The sequence below is a fragment of the Falco rusticolus genome, chromosome 4 (assembly GCF_015220075.1).
Source record: "Falco rusticolus isolate bFalRus1 chromosome 4, bFalRus1.pri, whole genome shotgun sequence".
Taxonomy (NCBI): Eukaryota; Metazoa; Chordata; class Aves; order Falconiformes; family Falconidae; genus Falco; species Falco rusticolus.
Window position 1 is genome coordinate 44,589,996 of NC_051190.1, and position 20,370 is coordinate 44,610,365.

The following is a 20,370-nucleotide window of genomic DNA, read 5'->3' on the forward strand; positions in this document are numbered from 1 at the left end:
ATGCCACATTTTTTCTGAGGAAGGAACTGTGGATAACCAGGGTAAGGAGACTAGAGCGCCAGCATAGCCGAGTCTTACTTTAGGCAGGAAGGGAGCCGCCATTTCGGTTAAAATTCTCATGTAGCGAGTAACTTGTTGGAACAGAACCTACTCAGCTTCTATGATGAAATTCAAAGGACTAGCTTAGCAACTCTGATGACGTTTTGGAAAGGGGCAGTCTGCAGTTAAGTCTTAACATTTTTAGTTTCTTCAAAGTTTTACTTGTGGACAAATTAATTCGGCAGTTTTCTTCTTCCTTTTAAATTTAAGCTTAAACACTTAAAAAGCCCTGCTAGAAAATTTTGGGATAAAAGACACAAAAAGCAATCTTCCATTAACCCAGATCCCATTTGTGAAGATCAAGTATAGCCAGCATCCTTCTTGACTGCACAGCTGCAGCAAAAAACCCTTCTGTCCTAGACCAAATAAGAAAAACTCCAGGTATTTGACCAGTCCACAAAAGTCTTTGTTTTATCCCAGACACCTGCAGGGTTCCAGCTGCCTCTGGAGCAGGCTCACAGCACCCTCAGCGTGCTAAGGTGAGCAGCCAGGTGGACATTTCAAGCAGGAAATTCCGGTTCACGTTGCAGGCAGGAGCCCTCGGCCTGACCGCAGGCACAGCAGCGATGATCTATCCCCATTCCCCACGTGCCCCCCCCACCCCCGGCGCCCCCTGGCAGTCTTTTCATGTGCCAACGAGCACGCACCACACCGGCCGTGGCTTCCTGCCCTCCTGCCCCACCACCAAAATGGGGCCTTAAATGGATGGGGTAAGTCACTGTCACCACCTAAAATGCATCCTTTGTAGGCAGGATTGCCTGCGGATCAACTGAAGGAATTAGTATTCTACAAACTGCTAGAAGAAGTAAAATTAAACTTTATTTAAAAATTCTTCTAATATAGAAAACGAGCGGAAAACAAAGGCGACAAAGAAATGCCCCCGATTCCGTCTCATTACAGGAGTTACTGTATTTACAGCTTCAGGAAGGAGCACTGGCAGAAGGTACACATCCTGCTACTTACGGAGAACTACAAACACTGAACAATACATTGTACAAACCTGACATAACATTTAAAGGTTCACTGCAGGAAACAATTAAATACACTTGCTAAGACAGACAGTAGAAGAGCACAGACAGGTGTTCTTTCATCCTGATTTCTCCAAGTGTTCTGTACAGCCTAAACTACCAACACTATTTCCTTCTCACTCACTCTTTGCCACCGTGGCAAGAGCCGCCGTACATCATGGCAACTGATCTAATTCAGCGTGATTCAGGGAGGTCAGTAATCTCTAGAGTAAAGCAGGACATTACTGAACTCCTCTCGTAATTTTATGTTCTGGAGAATTTGGGAAAACTCAAAATTAAAGCAGTAAAGTAGCACGGAATCCATTGTGCTGAACTCCATGTGTCCACAGGCAGCATAGCAACTTAAGGCCCTAACATTTTATCAATGTCAATTTTTGCTCGTGCTGTCACAGTGAGTGCATGTATGGGATGATGGGGAATGAAGGTCATGATTTTTTTATTTTTTTTTAAATTCCCTAGCCACCAGATTGATCTAGATTTCCTGTGTGCACGGGCCTTTCTGATGGTCATACTGTAGGAAATGAAATACAACAGGCAAACACTTCTTCAGACTGCATTCTCTATACATATATAAGTTTTTACACTATCTACAAAACAGTGATTAGATGCTTCTGTGTAAGTTCTTGCTACTCATTTAAAAATACTAGAGAAAAAACTGTACAGTTCTCTAAATTACATCTTTAGAAGAATAATTTTTTTAGAAGTTCATAAAAGACTTCATGTTGTTTCTATAGAGAATTAAATGTTTGGACAAAAAAAGTTAGAAATATGTTGTTCAAATCAAGTTAGACAGACCAAGCACTTAACAGAACATTGTTTGTAAACTGTAAACTTCTAGTTTTCTGTTCAACTTTACATACGCATTTGAAAATTAGGAAGAACTTCAGTTATGAGGTCCTTGTTTTAATCTCTGCTACATACAAAAGATACTGAAAAGCAAAAACTATTAAATAATTTAATATACAAGTGTAATTAAAAAGCACTGTACATTGTAACAAATGTACATTGAATTTTTAGAGATAGAAAATCACCCAGTTATTTTCAAATTTACATGATTTGTGAAATTCTGTGATGGGAAGAGGACTCTGGAAGTGGAGCAGTGTTCTGGACTCCACGGGGCTGGGGGTGAGCGCAGCCCAGGTGAGGCTGGTTTGTCCCAGACAGAGAAACCCCAGGCTGTTCCTCCTGACATTTCAAGTTCAGCTCCCACATTTAGCAAATGCTTCCCATTCAAAACCTGAGCGCACATACATCAGAAGCAAGCGGGCAGCCTTTCCCTCAAGTACTTCCTTCCCTCCCAAAAAGGGATGTGAGCTGCAAAGCAGGCTGCTCCGCACACGGGGACCGGCAAGCAGCCGGGGAACTGCCACCACACGTCACTCTCCTGCCCCGCAGGTCTCCCTGAGCAGCAAGAGAAGGTCAGGAGCTGAACAGGCACCAGTGGACATCTCGCTTGCTGCAAAATGCTCTTCTTAAATTCAGCCCAAACCACAGCTCTCTAGAGTGCGTTTTTTTTTTAATGGAAGCAACGCTTTTTTTTGGCCAATATTTAAAATAGTTTATTATAGCTGTGATGGGCATGTAATCAGTTAAATAACTGCCTCAGATTGAATGATAGAAGACACACACACAAAAAAGAGAATGACTGGATTACCTCGATAGGACTCTAGCAGCTTTGAAGTACATCTAGTGATGGGACAAGGGGAAATGATTTTAAGGTGAAAGATTTGGATATTGGGAAGAAATTCTTCACTGTGAGGGTGGCAAGGCGCTGGCACAGGCTGTCCAGTCCCTGGAAGTGCCAAAGGTCAGGCTGGATGGGGCTGGGAGCAACCTAGGCTAGCGGGAGGTGTCCCTGCCCATGGCAGAGTCTGGGACTAGATGGTCTTTAAGGTCCTTTCCAACCCAAACCATTCCGTGCTTCTATGACATTTCTCAGTTCCTAGTCATGCCTCAGCTGCCAACAGCACCGTCACAGAAACAGCTGCTGCATTCAGGCTCTTAAAAACAGGTCCTGAGTTCTTGCAACTCAGTGACTTAAGGAGGGGACAGCCAAAGAGAGTTACTGCTTCCCATTAAAAAAAAAAAAAAGGGGGGGGGGGAACCTTAAAAATACTCCATGAGATATCAATATTCCCAAGGCAGGATTTCCCCAATCATTCCTGACCAAAATCCAAGCACTTGACAGCTGTTGAGCCTACAAAGTTGGGCTGTCTCTGGCAGGCACCTGAGCACAGCCAGGCTGCCTCGGGCCAAGCGGAGCAAGCGTGAACCCCGCTCCTCATGGTGCCACTGCGGCACTGGCACAGACATGGGCTCCTGCCCCGGTGCTCCGAGCCAGGCAGCTTCCACAGGAACGCCGCATCAGGCCGGCCGTCAGCTCTGCTGCTCACAGCCTGCCAGGGCACCGCGGGCAAGCACAGGACACTCTATGAGCAAGTGATGCTGAACAGGGTCCACCTGCCTGGATTCTGGTACTTGGTACCTCCAAATAACCTCTGTGCCAACTCACAACTTTCCTATTTTTTGACTTCTAAAGGAGACGTTAAACAGCACTGAATATTTTCCTTGCAATTCCAATAAGAAGACTCTCCTTATACCAATATTGAGGTCAGTTTTTCCCTGCTGGAGACTTAACAAGGCCTAAAATATATATGGCTTCTCCAAGAGCAGACATCTGAGAACAGGATCCCATGTCTAATAAAAAAAAAATCAAATCACATTTTGGTAATTGGAAGAGCACTTGTCCCCTTAAGGTCATTCAGTGGTAGAAAGTGAGGTGTGTGAATTACAAAAAGCAAGTGGCTCTGTGAGCTGTTGCTAGACAGGGGACAAGACTTTGAAAAAGAATGACCAGTGGGACAGGGCTAGAGGATCTTTAAGGTCCCTTCCAACCCAAACCCTTCTGTGACTAACAACGGATTTCACAGTATTCCTTCTACAATAAAAAGTCTGAAGGTTCAAGGGGATCAAATACTTCCTCTACAATATTCCCTTCCTCCCTCAGAGAAAGAAGCGATCACAGAAAGCCCTGCACAAGTAGTTTTCCTGTCAGATTCCTCTTCCCTCCCCGTTTTAAGTTGGTAGATAAATATGCAGAGCTACCAAGAGAGAAAAACACCTTTATTCAGCCCAACGAGCCTTGCAAGTTTACATGGCGCTGCGACGGACTGGCACAGATCCTTGCTATAAAGCTGCTGATGCTTCATGGAATTAACATCTCATACTGCTTTCTGCAGGAGAAACCTGGGCCTCGTTTCTCCTGTTTTGAGATGGCTGCAGAGGCACAGGCAAATGCAGTGAGAATTCACAGCGGAAAGCTAACACAGAGAAGTTGGGAAGCGTTACGTGTTTGCCAAGGGCAATACTGCAATTTAGCTTTTCTCATAAGCCTCTGGCTTACACCGGAGCTGGGTTTTCACCACCTAGTTTAGCTGACTTGTAAAAGTCGTTAAGGCACGGACACTGCCTTCCCCTGCTGAGGCTGCAGTAAAGATGCAAACTGCCGTTTCCCAGTTGCTTGGCCAACGTAGGGACTAGACGGGAGGACAAGGACTTTCGTACAAATCACGACAAAGCAGCAGAGATGGAGAGAGCTGTGGTTCTGCCTTACCCCGTGTGGGACCCGCCATCAATGCAGGGAGACAACAGACCCTCACAGGGACGAAGTGGTGGCACATCGTCACACCCTCGTGAATCCAGGACGTGGAACCTGCTCCTCTGATCGCGGCGCAAGTCTGGAGCTCTGCCTGGAGTCCACCCCGAGGACGCAAACGCAGCCCCCGGCTGCGAACACCCTGCCCGCCGGCACTCCAGTCTCATCCTTACCTTCACTGCAAGGCTACAAATGGCACCAGCAACGACTTGCATGCAATGAGAAGAACATTGCCTCAGAAACTCAGCTGAGAACTTTAGGGCACCCTACAATCAATCTTGATTTAATCCAATTATTCCCAGGAGCGGGAAGGGCGCAGAAAACATTAAAACTGGCATGCATCATACTCCAGGGAAGGTTTAAATATTTAGAGTACAATTGGTATTTAAAACTGTGTGAGTCCATTTCCTGTGACAATTTTTAAGAAGTAGGTATCTAACAATTTAAGGAACAAGTGTCCTTTGGACTAAACCTTAATTCTCAGGAAAGCAGATTAAAACCAGTAGGTATATACACACTAGCTGTATATTCACACACGTATGTAAAAAGCAGCTTAAAATGCCCTTCTCACTTTGCAAGTCTATGAAATGTACGTTGTCTTTATGCAATCTGTTTCCTACAAGGCCCTCACTAGAAGAGGAATTTGCTGCCTTCTCTTTGAAGAAAAGATTACGCATGGATATTTTTTTCTCTCCTTTTTTTGGCATTTTTTTTCCTTTTCTTTCTTTTTTTTTAAACACACTGTCCTGATAGTTATTCTGTTTCACAGGAGACTGGCCAGGCTGGTGGTGGGTCCGTTCTGTGCCTGGAACTGTACAGGAGGTGGTCCATCTGTCCACTGAAAGATAACAAACAGCATGAAAATCCTACAGCCGCTGCCTGGGGGGGGGGGGGACAGCAGCAAGGCCAGGGGAAGGAGCTCACCCTTCCCACCTTCACTACCCTTGGGATAATTAAAGATTTCATCACCAGAAGTTGCGTATCAGGTTTGACTTCGTTTTACATGTGGGGAGCTTCGGTCCCTTGAACGGTATTTCTTTCCAAGCCACTCCACATGCCTGGCATTCCAAACTCCCATCCTGAATCCAGGGTCAGCGGCAAGTGAGAGCATTTCCTGCTCTCACAGGCAACTTCTGACCCTCCAAACGCGGGAAACCATCATTTGCAGGAATGAGGGAACCCAACTCTGGATGTCTTTGCGCCCATTACACACTGCAGCCACAGCACTTCCAGAGCAAGTAAAGCCTCTGGTCCTCACTCATGCCGTTACTATAATATTTTCCTCCTCACGTTAGTAAAAATTTTCTAAAATGGGCAGGTTTAGGATTTGTTTCTCAATCCTCTTCCCCCTCCAGATTATTAACAAGCACAGATTATGCACAAGCCAGCGGTGGCAAGCACTGGTGGGGAGGCTGGAGCACCGGCTCGTGGCTCCATGCCTGGGCTGTGCTCCTGGATGGGGGCAGACACCTGCCTGGGGGGTCTCTCTACATGGGCTGCATCACCCACACTTTCATTCTCACAAGCCTCAGGATCCTTTTGCAAGCAAAGCCAGAAAACAGCATCTTCCTATTGGCTTTTCCCCCCTTTCTTCTCCCCAAAAGGGAATGTTGAGAAAAAGACGTCAAGTTCTTCACATCTCACATTCCCATTTGGACATTATTTCAGTCCAGAGCAGTAAACTCTTGCGCCTTTGCCGAGCTGCAGCTTAGGAAAGCTCTGTATTTCTAAATTCTGTATTTCTAAAACAGTGTTATACAAATGTTTCTGACAGGAAGGACAACGCTATTTGAAGTCCCAAGAAAGTTGCACTTTAAGGCAATGGCTACGCAGACATCAAATGGTGTATTGACTAGAAACCAACAATGCAGGAATGCTAAACTATCAGTAGAAACTGCACTTCTAGCAGCGTACAACAGCGTTGCCCAGAACAAGGCAGGCTGGATGACTTAAAACATTAAAATGAAACCTGAGAATATAGTAAGTTTCTTTCAAAACCAATAGTTGTCAGCAAAAGGAAGCAGCTACCCACTACCAAAGTTCTTAAAGAATTCTAAGTTCTGTTGTACCAAGAAAACGCTTCTAAGAAGCAAAGACTATACCCACCGAATAACCTTCATAAAAAATTAGCCAGTCAAGTCACATTTCCTCTTCCTATTATCAGTCCAGTTTAAATACTAAGAAGCAGACTAAATTTTGGCAACTTATTGGGAAGCGTGCTCAACAGAAAGAAAGGAATAGTAAAGCAAAGCACAGCACATTGTTTTGCCTCAAAACCGCTCCTAACTGCCAGGTGAAGATTGCTTACCGTGATTAGATTGTGTTCTGGAAGACTGCACGCTTCGATGTGGTCCTGGAGGAGCTGTTGTGAGAAGTTCTGATGCATCTGTGCTGCCTCGTGTGCATCCATGGCGTTTCCACAGGCTTTGTTCAAGTCTGAAAGACAAGAGCATCGTGTGCTCACCTGGAATCGCTGTCCCTGCTTGCTTCCCACCCGTCAGCTCTCTCATCTGGAAAGACCGCTCCCATTTTTGATGACTGAATGGATTAAAAGGCCGATATACTGTATCGCTTCTGAACAAAAACGTCTGAGAGAAGCAGAGGGATAAGGGAACCCCAAAGCCTTCCCTTTGCCAGTAGTACTGGCAGCACACATTGCAGGATTCGCTGTTATTTTAGTTTCCAACTATTAAAAATAACATTACAGTAGCTTTAAAAGGAGGAACGAACCCCCTCGGGCCAGGAAGAGCCCCCCTCCTCCCCGTGCAGTTTGCGTTCGGTCTTTTTAGCTACCAGCACCATCTAGTGGGAGCTGGGGAAGCTCCTAGGTTCCTCACTGCAGCTCCACCACGCAGCAACACAGGTTTCAGCGGTCGAGAACCACTTTATTTTGGGTGGATCTTTTGCTTTTGGGGAACTCCAGAAGCCCGCTGCTTTGTAGACACCGAACGCTGATCCTTGCGTCTTGCTTTCTCTGAGTTTTACTCACAGGTATCGGCTCAGACTTAAGACTGGCAACCTACTACAAATCACACAATTTCAGCTACAAATTACATGTGGCAGGTGCAAGGTGCTGCACCTCCTATCGATGAACACACAGGGTTGTGTGTTGTTAACTCCTCATCAAGCACCTTTTCTTCATGAATAGGCAATTAGTTCTACAGAGGAAACTCTTGGGAAAAATCAAAGTAGAACCGAAACTGCCTCTCCACGTTCCCAGCCTAGTGGATACAACCGGAGGTAACGGCAGCCCAACGTGGGGTAGTGTTTCATCTACAGCAGATACGTCAGTCTACTATCGGCACGTTTTGTACGGGAACTACCGCTTGGAAATGAATAAGGAAATTATTACAACTGCCTGGAAGCAGTTCTGTAGCAAAGGAAACGGCAAAGCAGAAAATAAGCCTGGCCTGCCGTGCTCCACGCAGAGCACCACGCTCATAGTAAACATGACAATTTAATATAAATTGAAGCTGCGGGGTAAGTTCTTGGAAAAAGGGTAGAGTTACTGCTGTATTTTCTAGTGAGAGCAAATCAACTGCAGCATTAACGTTGATGGTCTGCCAAGAAGCTAGTCAATATTTGAACAAAGCATCCCAGGGCCTGTGTAAATTAGATTAAACAATATTTATGAACAAAGTGATATAATAGTCTCTTATATTTATTAAAGCCCATACACAGAAGCAAAGCCTAAGTGAAACTTAATCAAATGTTTACTACAATGGGAACGGCAGTCCAAGAAGAGCGGAGCAGCAGCAGAATTGATGCTGCAGGGGGGTGAGCCGGAGCCCTTTCCAAAACATCCCCAGTTCAACTGCCACTCAGCGACAGCAGGAGAAACCACCCACCACCTCACGCCCATCCCATGGGGATGCTGGAGCTCTCCCCAGCATCCTGCACCCCCCAGAAAAACAAATGAAATATGTACAGCAGCGCCAGAGCTGCAGATCGGTAACGGGAAGAACCATCTCGCGTTTCCAGTGGTATTTTATAAACCACGGCAGTTTTTCATTTAATCTCTCGGCAAGCGCTTGCATCAGTACGCATCCCCGTACACAATCCCCAGTTAGCAGCAATGGGCTCTTTGCCGTTTTGGGGTTTGTTTTGGTTTTTTTTTTTTTTGCTTTTTTAAAGTACAAGACCTTTTCCTAACTTACCTCTCAACAGAGCTGAAGACCACAGCTGCACAGACATATCTGGTATCTTGCTTGCAAGCTGCATGGCTGGTACTACCATATTATTACTTTCCTGGTGAAGAGCAGATATCAAAATAAAATGGATAATATATTTATTTAATTTTTCTCCCTTTGTGAACACGCATTACAGAGATGTTAAATTTGTGGCAAAAAAAATAAAAATCTAACTGCTGCCCTGTTCTAGCTAACAAGTGCTTAAGGAGACAATAACCCAAACATCAAAAGCTGTCTGGAATTTTGCTCTGTCCTAGGAATTACGGTGTCTATTTGTGCAAGGTAATATAAATATTTCATGTACTCTGGCATATGATGAGAATTAAGGAGCTTGTACCCACAATTCTTTCCAAAACAATCCAGTTGAATGATGTTGTCCTTTATTCAGCTCCTTTTTTCGAGTGATTTCAGGCATTACAGAAAAACACACTTCTAGAACAGACTTCAAACACTGCTACTTTGTTGAAGTGTTATTAAACATGCAAATTACAGCTACAGAATTATATAAGTTGGTAAAGCTGCCAACTTTTAGTGGGACACCAATAAACAGGCATTCTTAAAATAAGATTAATTTCACAAAACGTCCTGATTTTCTTTGGCAAACGACAAGTCAAACATTTACATGGTAACAGCAGAGACTATGAAGGCTTACCCTGTGATTCCCTAACACATAGAATATATGACCCAGGAGTACGAGAGAACAGGCTGTTAATCGATTCAAGTCTTCTGCATTTGACATTTTCAGCGTCTCTCGCAAAAATCGCCTACCAAAACAGAGCAAAAAAAAAAAAAGCTTTAAATAAAGTTTCAAAAAGTCTTTCCCTCCAGTATGTAAGAAACATCATTAAGAACCGACTTAATCTAACTGGCAAATATTAGCACCCAGGGATAAATGTGTGCTGCAGGTGACCTTAAACAAAGCCTTTAAATCCCAAACCTCACCTTTCATTTAGCAAAAATAACTATAATAGAGGCCCTGCCTTGAACAGCTTTTGTTTCAGATGTGCCACTAAAGAACGCGGCGTGATATTGTTATTAGCAATTGGAACTAAAGAGATCTAAACCCAACAGCTTCCCGGTATCTTCCCCTCAGTAAAGCAGAAGGTGGACAAAATCCACAGGGAGAAGAGCTGGCAGGTTTGAAAGCAAGGCCTCGGGTTTTTCATTTTTATCTTAAAAAGCTTGATTTAGTTTCTCCTTTTTTCCCCCCCTCCCGCCTTCCAAGTGCACTGATTTCTACTCACTTTGCCTCGTTGTATCTTCCTTGGAAGAAGGAGAACAGACCTCGGATGTAGAAAGCAGCTGCTCGAAGACAGTGAGAGCTATGGACAAAGCAATGCGTTGAAATCTAGGCATTGTGCAGTGATTACACGCATTACAGGCAGATTTCTAGGAATTTGCCTAATAATCACATCTCCAAACAAAACATTTAACGCATGGTCAGAACTTCTGCCTTGAAAAGAAGTTGATTATTTTGGTTTCTTTTTAGAAAAAGCCCGCTACAAATCCAGTATTACCATCACCAGTGCAACATCAGCATGTAGACAGTTTCTGGAATTCTCACCTCACAGGAAAATTATGGTCTGGATTTATCCTTTCCAATAAACTGTAAAGCTACAAAGTGGGAGGGGAAAAGAAAGATAATCAGTGTTTCTCACACATACAGGCTCACAGTACTGACAGCAAGTGTTTTTATAGCAAGTGCACATCAAATCAGAAGGGTGCAAGTCACCACAAACGCACTCCAGTTTACTTGTACTGGTTAGATAATGGCATAAGCATTCCAGTATTAGGAGTTTCCACGCCCATCTTGATCCTAAAATCAATTTTTATATAAAACATGCTTTCTCAGACTTTATAGAACATTAATATTTCCTCAGAAAATCTTTAGCTGTCCTATCTGAGCTGTTCAAGGCCCAAATGAATGCTGCATCAGACTTGCTATTTAATTAAACCCAGAAATCAACTAAGCAAAAAAAAAAAAAAGTCAGCTTTTTAAATTATTATTTGTGCTCTCTAAGCTTAACAAAGTACCACGTGCTTGGTGAAAAAGGTCATTTACAGCCTTTGCACAAGAAACCTGCGAGCACATCTCTGAAAAGTGACTACCGAGGGATCGGACACATCACAGAGCGCATGCGGCTCCGTTTTCGTATCAATACGGCTCCCAGCACAATGCACACACACGTGCATGTACCTATTTTGGGAGGTTTAGTTAAACCTCGCTAGGTTTTATGTCATCTAATAAAAGCCCTAAACAGATGGAAGCTGAAGCGAGCACATTGAATGAGCCAAGATGATGGAGTGAACCCCCCACTCCACGTTGGGAAGCTTGCCCTCCCAGCGCTGTTGAGAATTCTGCGCCCAATGCAGAACACTGCTTCAGTGGTTTGCAGCAGCTGGCCTAGCTGCTTCTTTACCGTTAATTGACTACCCTGATTAAGGAGTTGCCCTGGCTGCCACACAAGGCGCCATTTTGCAAAAATATTCACAAAAAAGAATAACCCAAACACATAGCGGTTTTCTCTCCAAGGATGTTTAGCCTTTTAGAACAGTCAGAAACCAGCTCACCTCTTGATGCCGGTTGCCTTCCCTGATGTACACACTGGCTAAGTTTGTCACGATAAATGCCCACAGTTCTTGATGTGTAGTGAGCTAAAACATACAAGAGAACAGCACAGTCAAGTACTTCAACATCTAACCCAGAATCCACTCACCCCATATAAATCACAGATTTGGTGCCTTGTATTTTGCTATTAATAAATCCTCCTGACCTGAACAGTGAGCAGCACAGAAAAAGAAATAAATGAACTAGTGCAACTAATATAGATGATCTCCTGATTTTCCTTCCAACCTCAACTGTTCAGTGACCCACACAATTGCAACAAGCCCGTTTCCACATTGAACACATCCACAATAAACAGTTTGGGAAGAAAATCTTACCCTCAGTGCTGTAGTAAATTGTGCTTCTGCATTGTCCATGCAATTAACGGAAATGCAGTAGAGCCCCTGTAGAAGACACGGTATTTCTAAGGTAACGTGGAACACAAGTACAGCAAGCTGAGAGTGCAAAGAAAAGCATGCACAAAAGCATGGAAATTTTAGGGTATTAGCAGTAGCAAAGGTAACCAACAAGTCTCAGTTTTGCTTGGCTCTCAGGAAAAATAAGCAATTTCTACACAAAGTCCTTCAAAATAGCATGTTCGTGTACAAAACACACCATTTCTCTAAGAAAACCCTCTTCTTATAACACTCAAACAGCAATGCTACATAAACCCTTCCCCTTACACAGTTCCCACAACTGTCTCAAACATGAACAGTGTAAGTCTTGTGCATTTACCTTGTCTACTATCATGCTACAAATCACTTATTTTACAAAGGGATTTAAGCCTTTGACAAGTTTAGATAACACTGGATGTGAGTTCCCACCGCAGGGCTGGCAATCGATTACACAAACCCCATTACTCAGCAGGAAACCTTACCATCTGCCTCGCTACGTTCTCATTAGTTACTGGTGATGAGTATGAGTCTCGGGTACGATTGTTCAAAGCATCGAAAGTTTACTGCTAATCGCAGACACTTACTAATAGAGTGTGCAGCTGGGCAGCGTGATTAGAAAACAGTCTGGGAGACTGCTGGCAGAGCTGACAGACTTGTGAAATCTGTTAGGGAAAAAAACCAAGATTTAAGATACCTTTTCTGTGTTTCATTTTACGCTCTAAACCTATGTACTTGCATCACACACGTCACTCAGTAAGTCCCAGTGACTGGTTCAGGAACTCTAAGTCGTGCTCTGAGGTAAAAGCGGAGGCTACACTTGCCCCCAGCCAAGGTACACGCGCTGCCCCACGCACACACCTCCCTCCCACAGACGCGCACACTCGAACTGGTTTTCAATTATTTGCTTTGCAGCAGCTCCACCATATGGTGGCACCACCTGCAAACAAAGTCGCAGATCTGACACCCTCAGAACTTGAGTTGCCATGTGAGAGAAGGGCTGGAACCAAAAAGCTTCCACAGGGTACGTGCTTGTGATGAGTTTTATGAGCCAGAACCTATGACTATTCTTTTAGTAGGCTAAATTTCCCCCCACCCTCTGAGTACACTCATGAGAAGGCTGACAGCAGAGGTTGAGATGATACAGCAGTACGTCCTATAAATAAGGGAAGGACGAAGAGGATTTAAAAATTACTGGGAGAATGGAGGGAAAAAAAAATGCACAGTTCTTTCCTGCATTAAATAACACCACCCCTCTCTTCCTCCCCCCGCACCACAGTATGTAAGAGGAAGAAAAGACAGAAAGGCAGGGAACCTTAAAAACAGAAGAATTGGACAAAACAAACACTAAGAGTAAGAGTTAAGAGCCACTCTGTCAGGAACCAGAGTGAAAGGGAAAAGACAGTCATGTTGCAATGTACGATCAGGAAGGTGTCAGTTGTAGCCACTGATCAATTACTGACTCCATGAGCAACTCCAAAGTGTTCTTAAATGAAATACTGAAGGAGGCTAACTCTGCAGCTTCAGAGTTGCGATATCCAGCACAGCGTCAGGCCTGACTGTAGCTGTTAGCAGCTGAGCCCCACTGCAACCCCCTTCTGAGGCCAAGTACCTTCCTCAAAACGGAAATTCCCATGTTTTCAAAGCTACCGCTGCTACATCCACAAGCAGGGAAGTGACGAAACCCCATTTTTACCTCCTGTAATGCTGTGGCTTTGTGTCCCGTGACAAGCCGACACATGATGATGTGTTCCAACAAAATAACTTGGAATGATGACAAGATCGGACTGCAGTCCAACACTGAAAAGGGAACAAAACTTCACTTACTGAATTACTTAAGACATTAACAACGTCCTAACCACGCAGCCTCTCCCACACCTCGCCAGCTTCCTCAAGTGCAGGTGGTTCAGCAGGACTGCAACACAAAGGTGCCTTTGGGGAAATCTAGAGCGCGCTTTGGCTGGACCACCTGGTCAGCATACTGCCCAGCTCCTCCTCCATGTGTAGATGGCACAGGTTTGTTGTTTTTCATTAAAAAAAACAAAAAACCACACAACACCAAAAACCCCCCAAACCCCACCAAAATCACAATGCCTGAACTGTCAGGAGTGGGAGTTTGAGCACCACTGAAGGAAAAACTTGGGAACACACGCTCAGTTTAGAGAATCAAAAGCTTGGATAGCCAAATACAGACAATCAGAAAGACAGCATGAAATTGCACGTATTTACAGCTCTGTTTACTGAATTACAGTCAAAACCCCAAACCCTTCATTTCTGTATTCAAAATAACTCAGTTTTAAAACAGCAAAGTTCTTTGCTGTGGCAGACACAGACTGATAGGAGGCTGTCGCAGTGAGAAGGTTGCTGCAGATTTCATTTGTTTTAATTTAAATTAGCAACAAGTAATGGAATCTTGCAGCATTGGCTAAACTATAACCCTTATCCTTACTTTTTAGCTTCTCTAGCTGCATGAGTGCTTTGTCTGTGTACTTCTGAGCCTTCTCCAGGTACCCTGCTTGCATGGAATGCATCACTGTCACCTGCCGGAAAACATGGGAAAGATTGCAAAGATATAATTTTTTTGCAAAGAGAAAATGCCTGGGAGTTGACAGAACTCCTCAGCTACCAGCTTTTTAAACGAACTTTTGACATCATTTAGGATTTTCATTATATTTAAGAAACAGGGCAACTAGTTGCAGAATTTGAAGTCACGATTGTCACTCTGTCAGTAAAAACAAGCCAACATAGCTCTATTTCATACAAGTTCATCTGATTCTATTTGGCTTGGACATTAATAAAGTTACATTCCAGTTTCCAAACTTCTCGCACAGTCTCTTCAAACACTGACATCACTGAAAGCAATAGTCTCACAGATGCTGTGGCAGAATTAAACTGCCAGTGCAATGTAAAGCAGCATATGGTCTGCAGAATCTACTGCTGCCGGCTCCAAGCAGTTTTTAAACCAACTCCTCATTAATTAGCAAGACGCATTAATTAAAAAAAAAAAAAAAAAAAAAAAAAAAAGCTTCTCACCAAGTAGACAAGCACACACATGTGTTCCTTGGGCAGCCAGTGAAAGAGATCAGCGGGGTTGCTGGGCAGAATTTCGTCGTCATGCAGCGTGGAGATGGTCTGGATGCACTGCTGAAGCTGTTTCAGGCATGGCTTCACACTTTTCACCTGCAAACGATGATTCACATCAGGCATAGCCCCTGCAGCCCAGATGCTTGAACATTACTCAGTAGGGAAAACTTGCCAGGCAATAAATCCCCCCATTCAGGAAATTAGCTCATGCATAAATCATAACACTAGCATGACAGAATAGCAACTACTTTAGGCCCCATCCAGGATTAACAACAATCAGCCCTTCACATTTGCACATACAACCAACAGACACTCAAAATGTTTTTCAAAATTATTCACAAAGCCTGTTATCTTCACCAACAGTATATGGAAGCGAGAGTGGCTGCCGTGGTTGTAAGCATTATCGCAGTAAACCTTTCCTCGAGGAAGAAGGAATGTAATTTCTCCACTCCTCATTCCATTTGTGATTAAAATCTATAGAAATTAAGTTTCATTAACAAAAAGCAGAGCATCAACAAAAAAACAAACCCTCAAATCACCTCAGTGTAATAATTAACTACTTTTGAAGCAGTACTCTTCTTCCCCAGTTCTCACATGGGAACTACAAGCACAACTCATGTACCTGCCCAGCATCCAGGTAATGCGTGACCTGCAGGACTAAGAAGAACACGCGTAATGACTCTTTCTGGATGGGGTTTCCTTGCCAGTTTTCAACTATTTGCCCACAAAGGGTAAGGAGAGGGTGCACCTCCTGCAGCTTTCGTTCCATTAGAAGAAGCTATAATTTAAAAGAAAAATGCATTATTTTTGTGCTAAACAGTTTAAACACTCGGGGAACCACAGTAGAGCCCCAGGTACACTGATCTACTTGTAACAAAAACAGACTCAAAGACATCTTACTGCAAACACACCAGCCTTTTCACATGACCAGATTTCTCATCCCTAATTACAAAAGCTCCAGTGACAACCTGCAGCTATCCTTTTTCCTTCCAGAAAATTGTCATAATCAAGAAAGGAGAAAAAAGCCAAACCTATTCACAAGAATTCTGCAGACTTAAGGCTCATGCCATATATATATTAATGCTGTGCTTGCTCACATAACAAAACAGAATACATAAAGCACAGATAACTGTGCAAGATACCTGAAAAGCAGCAGCCTATGTTCAGGCAAGTGACATTCTATTGCTCTGTAACTTGCATTATACCAGTTAAACAAGTAAAATTATTTTTCTTTTGAAGTACATCCAACTTACCATCCCCTTGCTTAGCAGAAACAGTGCTCTGAAATGAAACAAAATGATGTTATACTCAAAAAGTTACTCAAACCACAACTGTGTATAACTGAGAAAAAAACCAAAACCCATATCTGCCACTCTCCCCCTCAAAGACAACAGACAAAAGAGCATTAGGGAACCGGCCACAGAAAACACGTTTAAAAGCTAAATGGAACAGTTCAGTCCTAGCCACAGGAATCAAAATCCCAGCCTCTCAGGTTTGTATCCAAGCTTTGGACAGTCCCAGTTACAACAGTTTAAGGCCAAACCAGGCTACTGGGAAAACTTTTGCTGATAAAGACAAAGTTCAGTTTGAAAAAAAGACTCCCCAGAGTCTTGGTGGGCATTATTGCTTTCAAAAGAAAAAGGAAAGAGCTGGAGAAACTCAGAAATATCGGCCTGCCTTTAAAACCCACAGAGAAATCACATCTCTTAAATAAAACCAGAATATCACTAAATAAAATGTAGAGGAAACCAAAATATTTCCTATGGGAAGGGAAAAAAGTCCAGGGAACTCACCTGGTATACTCTGATCCTACCACCCGAGCATATTCTGCTCCTACTCCAAGAAGGTCACATGCAGATACTAAGTCTTTTTCAAGTGTATGTAGTTGCTGAAATGAAACAAAAAAAACCAACACAAAAAGGCTGTAAGATATTGGCATTTGCTTTGTGAATTCAATCAGCAATTTTTAAAAATGTAATCATTCCTGTGCTTTATGCACTACAAGTGCTAAACTGGTATTTGTTATGTGTGTCACACCTGACTTTATAAACGTTTTCCAGGAACACCTGGCATTCTCCAGAAGAAAAAAATAAGTCTATAACATCTCAAAGAAAATGTCTCAGCCCAGATTCATACCACGCAAAGCTGTTCCGATTCATGAAGATCACGTGCAGATCAGATCCCAACAGCTCCAATATAACCATGGACTGTTACATTGGAGTAAGTGGCACAACAGTGTATTTTCCAGCAAGAGCAGCAGAGCCCGCAAGGTATGTTTCAGGCGACCGGGAGAGGATGACACAGCTGCCAGAGCGCCTCTCACGCCCTCCCGCCTGCCAGCTTCTGCACCTTTACCAAACTCAGGCAGAAAGCCACACAGTTGTAGCAGAACAGGCATCAAAGCGGTGAGACACACAGGCCTTCTGTGGTCAAGCAAAAGCCAGAAAGGAAATACCACACAGAAGAGAAACCGGCAAACAATGTCAAACTTCAAGAAAGGATCCTAAGAGAGAGGGACTGAGAAAAACGCTTAGGCTGCTTCTGAGTGCTCAGGCATTAACTCATGGCAAAGCAAACATTTGTCCTTTAATCGATGGGAAACTAAGGCTCTCCACAATTCACTGTTCCTAAACTACACAAAGGAGCTTGGCAATTCCTTTTCAGCAAAGTTGGTCTGCTTGTTTAAGCTCATCAGGAAGGGGGAAAAGACAAGTACAGGTGACTATTAAGAGTCTTCAAAGATAAAATTGCTTCCTAACTAGCTCTGGGCAGCAGAGTACCTGAAAAGAGCAATTAACTCCCTAAACTCTCGCGTTAAACACCTCGAGGCTCTTTAGGAGCAGAGAATAACCTGGAAAAACAGGAGAAGTTCTTCAGCAATAACCTGCTCTTCCCACTGATCAGTTAACTTCCTGGATATGCTCCCCACCTAACGCACCGGATCACTCAGGAACATCAGCACTTTTAAGAGTAGTTACACAGTTCAAGACTGTAACAAATGTTAAACACTGCAAATTCCAACATGCATCAGTTTATTCCTAGAAGCAAAGACAGCCTGACCTGCGCAGCTGTAGCCACACTTAGGAGCGTATTACAGAACAGGAAGAGTAACATTGCTCAGAGGTCTTTGCACCAGCTGCTTTCCCCTTCCCAGTTCTGCTCTGCATGCTAATTAGGTTGAAAATAATCAAACGAACACTTCAGGTTGGCAAACTTAACTCCAGCAGGCTTTACGAGAACATTTGCCCTTCCTGCAAGCCATAAGGTGGATCTTATTTTGCCCCACCTCTAAAGCTGTATGTTGCAAGTGCCCACTGGATGATCCTTCCTGCTTTCTTCCCCATCTGCCCTCAGCAGGTAAAAAGCGGGCCTTGATCCAAACTGTAGTCTACCAACACATTGTTATTTCATAGCATGAACTTTTCTTCTTGTCTCTCCATTAACAGCAATGATTGGGAGTGGGGGGAAGGGGAGGGGAAGACATCCAAGCTCTTTTTAAAAAGAATATGGGTATTTTCTAGCCCTTTTTCCCAGCCACAGTGCTACAGTAACATAGCTATCAATATAAATCACTTACTGCAAGTTGAAAAAGCAATCTACAGTGCCAGTATGGAGTCTGCTGTGAAATCTGAATGGCTTTGCGTAACAGAGGTTTTGCTGTATCCACTGAATTCTGAAACAGAAACGTGCATCCGAGTCAACATCAACACCAGGCTACTGGGAACTTCATCACTAGCAATAATAACTTTTAAACTAGTTGTATTCTGTTTTGATCCCCTGTTAAAGTCTCATAGGTCGGGAGACTTAAAACAGGAAAAGCAACAAAGCCAAGTATGTAACACGCAGGCCCGCGCATCTATGCCTGACTCAAAGTCTGTTCAGAAGTGTTAGCCCTTTCACTCCTCTGGCCACTATCCTCACGTGCGCTTTTTCCTGCACTTGAGAGAAAAGGCAAACATTTGCTTTAGTGAAAGTAAAGACTAGCTAAGGCTTTTCCATAGGAAAAGAGTAAAAATAACCTAGGAACACAACAAAAGCCTGAGGAAAACCACCTACTTCCCTCCCTCCCCTCAAATTAGCCTGTCTTTATCTACACGAGGGCTACAGAAACTTTGGCGAAGTAAACTTCCTTCGCTGTGGAAGACCTGGTTGCAATTCCAGCAGCAACTTTCACGAGAGGAAAGACAAAATGTCTTGGGCTTACACTTCACACTACAGCTGACCTCCAAAAAATTTTGTAAATCCTATTACTAGAAGCAATACACTACTCTGAGACCAAAGACACTCAAATCAAAGAGCCCTGCAGCCTCAGAACAACCAATAATTGCTGAAGGAATCTCAGTGCACTCACCTCCTGACAATACAGTTCAGACAGAAGGCTGGCTGCCTCAAACTTAACATCTTCAAACTGGGGAATCTAGCAGCAGCAGAGTTAAGTCAATATTAAATGCTCTCTGGAAACTAGCAACAGCCCGACGTCCAAAACCCCTTAAGAGAACATATATGTTAGGAAAGCAGCCCCCAACCATGGAAGTAGATTAAAACCACCAGGTAAGCCCCCACCCCCAGGGCCAGGTGCTCTCTGCGGAGGTGTTTTGCTGTCGGAGCCAGAGTGTGGTGGCTGGGCTGCGTCGCTCCTCGCCCGGGTGGCCAGGAAAAAGGATACTTGCTGGGATATCAACCACTGCAAGAGAAGACAGCGGGTTAGTCTGCAGCCCCCCCAGGCCGGCCCTGCTGCCAGGGCCCCCCCAGCCCGGCTGCCCCCTACCCCGGGCTCACCGCCTTCTCCAGGTGCCCGCGGGCCTGATCACCGTTGCGGGTGTGGTGGTAGAGGACGGAGCCGAGCTGGAGGTGGGTGCGGGCCTCCATGCGGGCCGGGGGCTTGCGGGGCAGCACGGCCTGCAGGCAGTGCACGCAGAGCCGCACCTTGGGCGGGCTGGACGTGCGGAAGTGCTCGGCCAGGCCCAGCAGCGCCAGGTACCACGACTCCCCACCAGCCGCGCCGCCGCCCGACCCCGACCCCGGCGCGGGCCCAGCACCGCCGCCGCCACCTCCTCCTCCACTGGCCCCCGCGCCGCCGCCGCCGCCCGCTTCCCCGGAGCCCGCCGCGCCGCCCGCCGCCGGCTGCGGCTGCTGCTGAGGCGGCGGCTGCTGCTGAGGGGCCGCGCCGGCCGCCGAGCCCGACGCGCCCGCCGCCACCGCCGCCATCTCAGGGCCGCCGCGACAACACGGGCGGGAGGGGAGGGGCGGGGGCGAGGAGCGGCGCGCGGGGGCCGATGGGATATGGAGTCCGCCCCGCCGCCGCCGCCGCGCGGGC

General features: G+C 44.8%; 1 protein-coding gene across 1 annotated transcript; it reads right to left on the minus strand.

Moving 5' to 3' along the window:
- Positions 1-990: 990 nt before the first annotated feature.
- Positions 991-20,122, minus strand: MAU2 (MAU2 sister chromatid cohesion factor). Its single transcript, XM_037383578.1, has 19 exons — positions 19,833-20,122; positions 19,720-19,737; positions 19,405-19,470; positions 18,631-18,726; positions 16,847-16,941; positions 16,307-16,334; positions 15,676-15,831; positions 15,003-15,149; positions 14,419-14,509; positions 13,666-13,769; positions 12,557-12,634; positions 11,916-11,981; positions 11,544-11,627; positions 10,537-10,586; positions 10,217-10,294; positions 9,625-9,736; positions 8,940-9,030; positions 7,091-7,218; positions 991-5,620 (listed from the first exon to the last, which is right to left on the minus strand). The coding sequence occupies exons 1-19, from the start codon at positions 19,920-19,922 to the stop codon at positions 5,546-5,548; spliced, it is 1,653 nt and encodes a 550-aa protein (XP_037239475.1). The 5' UTR covers positions 19,923-20,122; the 3' UTR covers positions 991-5,545.
- Positions 20,123-20,370: the final 248 nt, after the last annotated feature.

Coding starts and splice junctions, on each gene's coding strand:
- MAU2 (XM_037383578.1), bottom strand. CDS start 19,922: ATGGAGGCCCGCACCCACCTCCAGCTCGGCTCCGTCCTCTACCACCAC. Junction 11,628..11,915: donor AATTTACTACAGCACTGAGG/GTAAGATTTTCT, acceptor TGTATGTTTTAG/CTCACTACACATCAAGAACT. Junction 7,219..8,939: donor GTCTTCAGCTCTGTTGAGAG/GTAAGTTAGGAA, acceptor CTTGTCTTTCAG/ACTTGAACAAAGCCTGTGGA.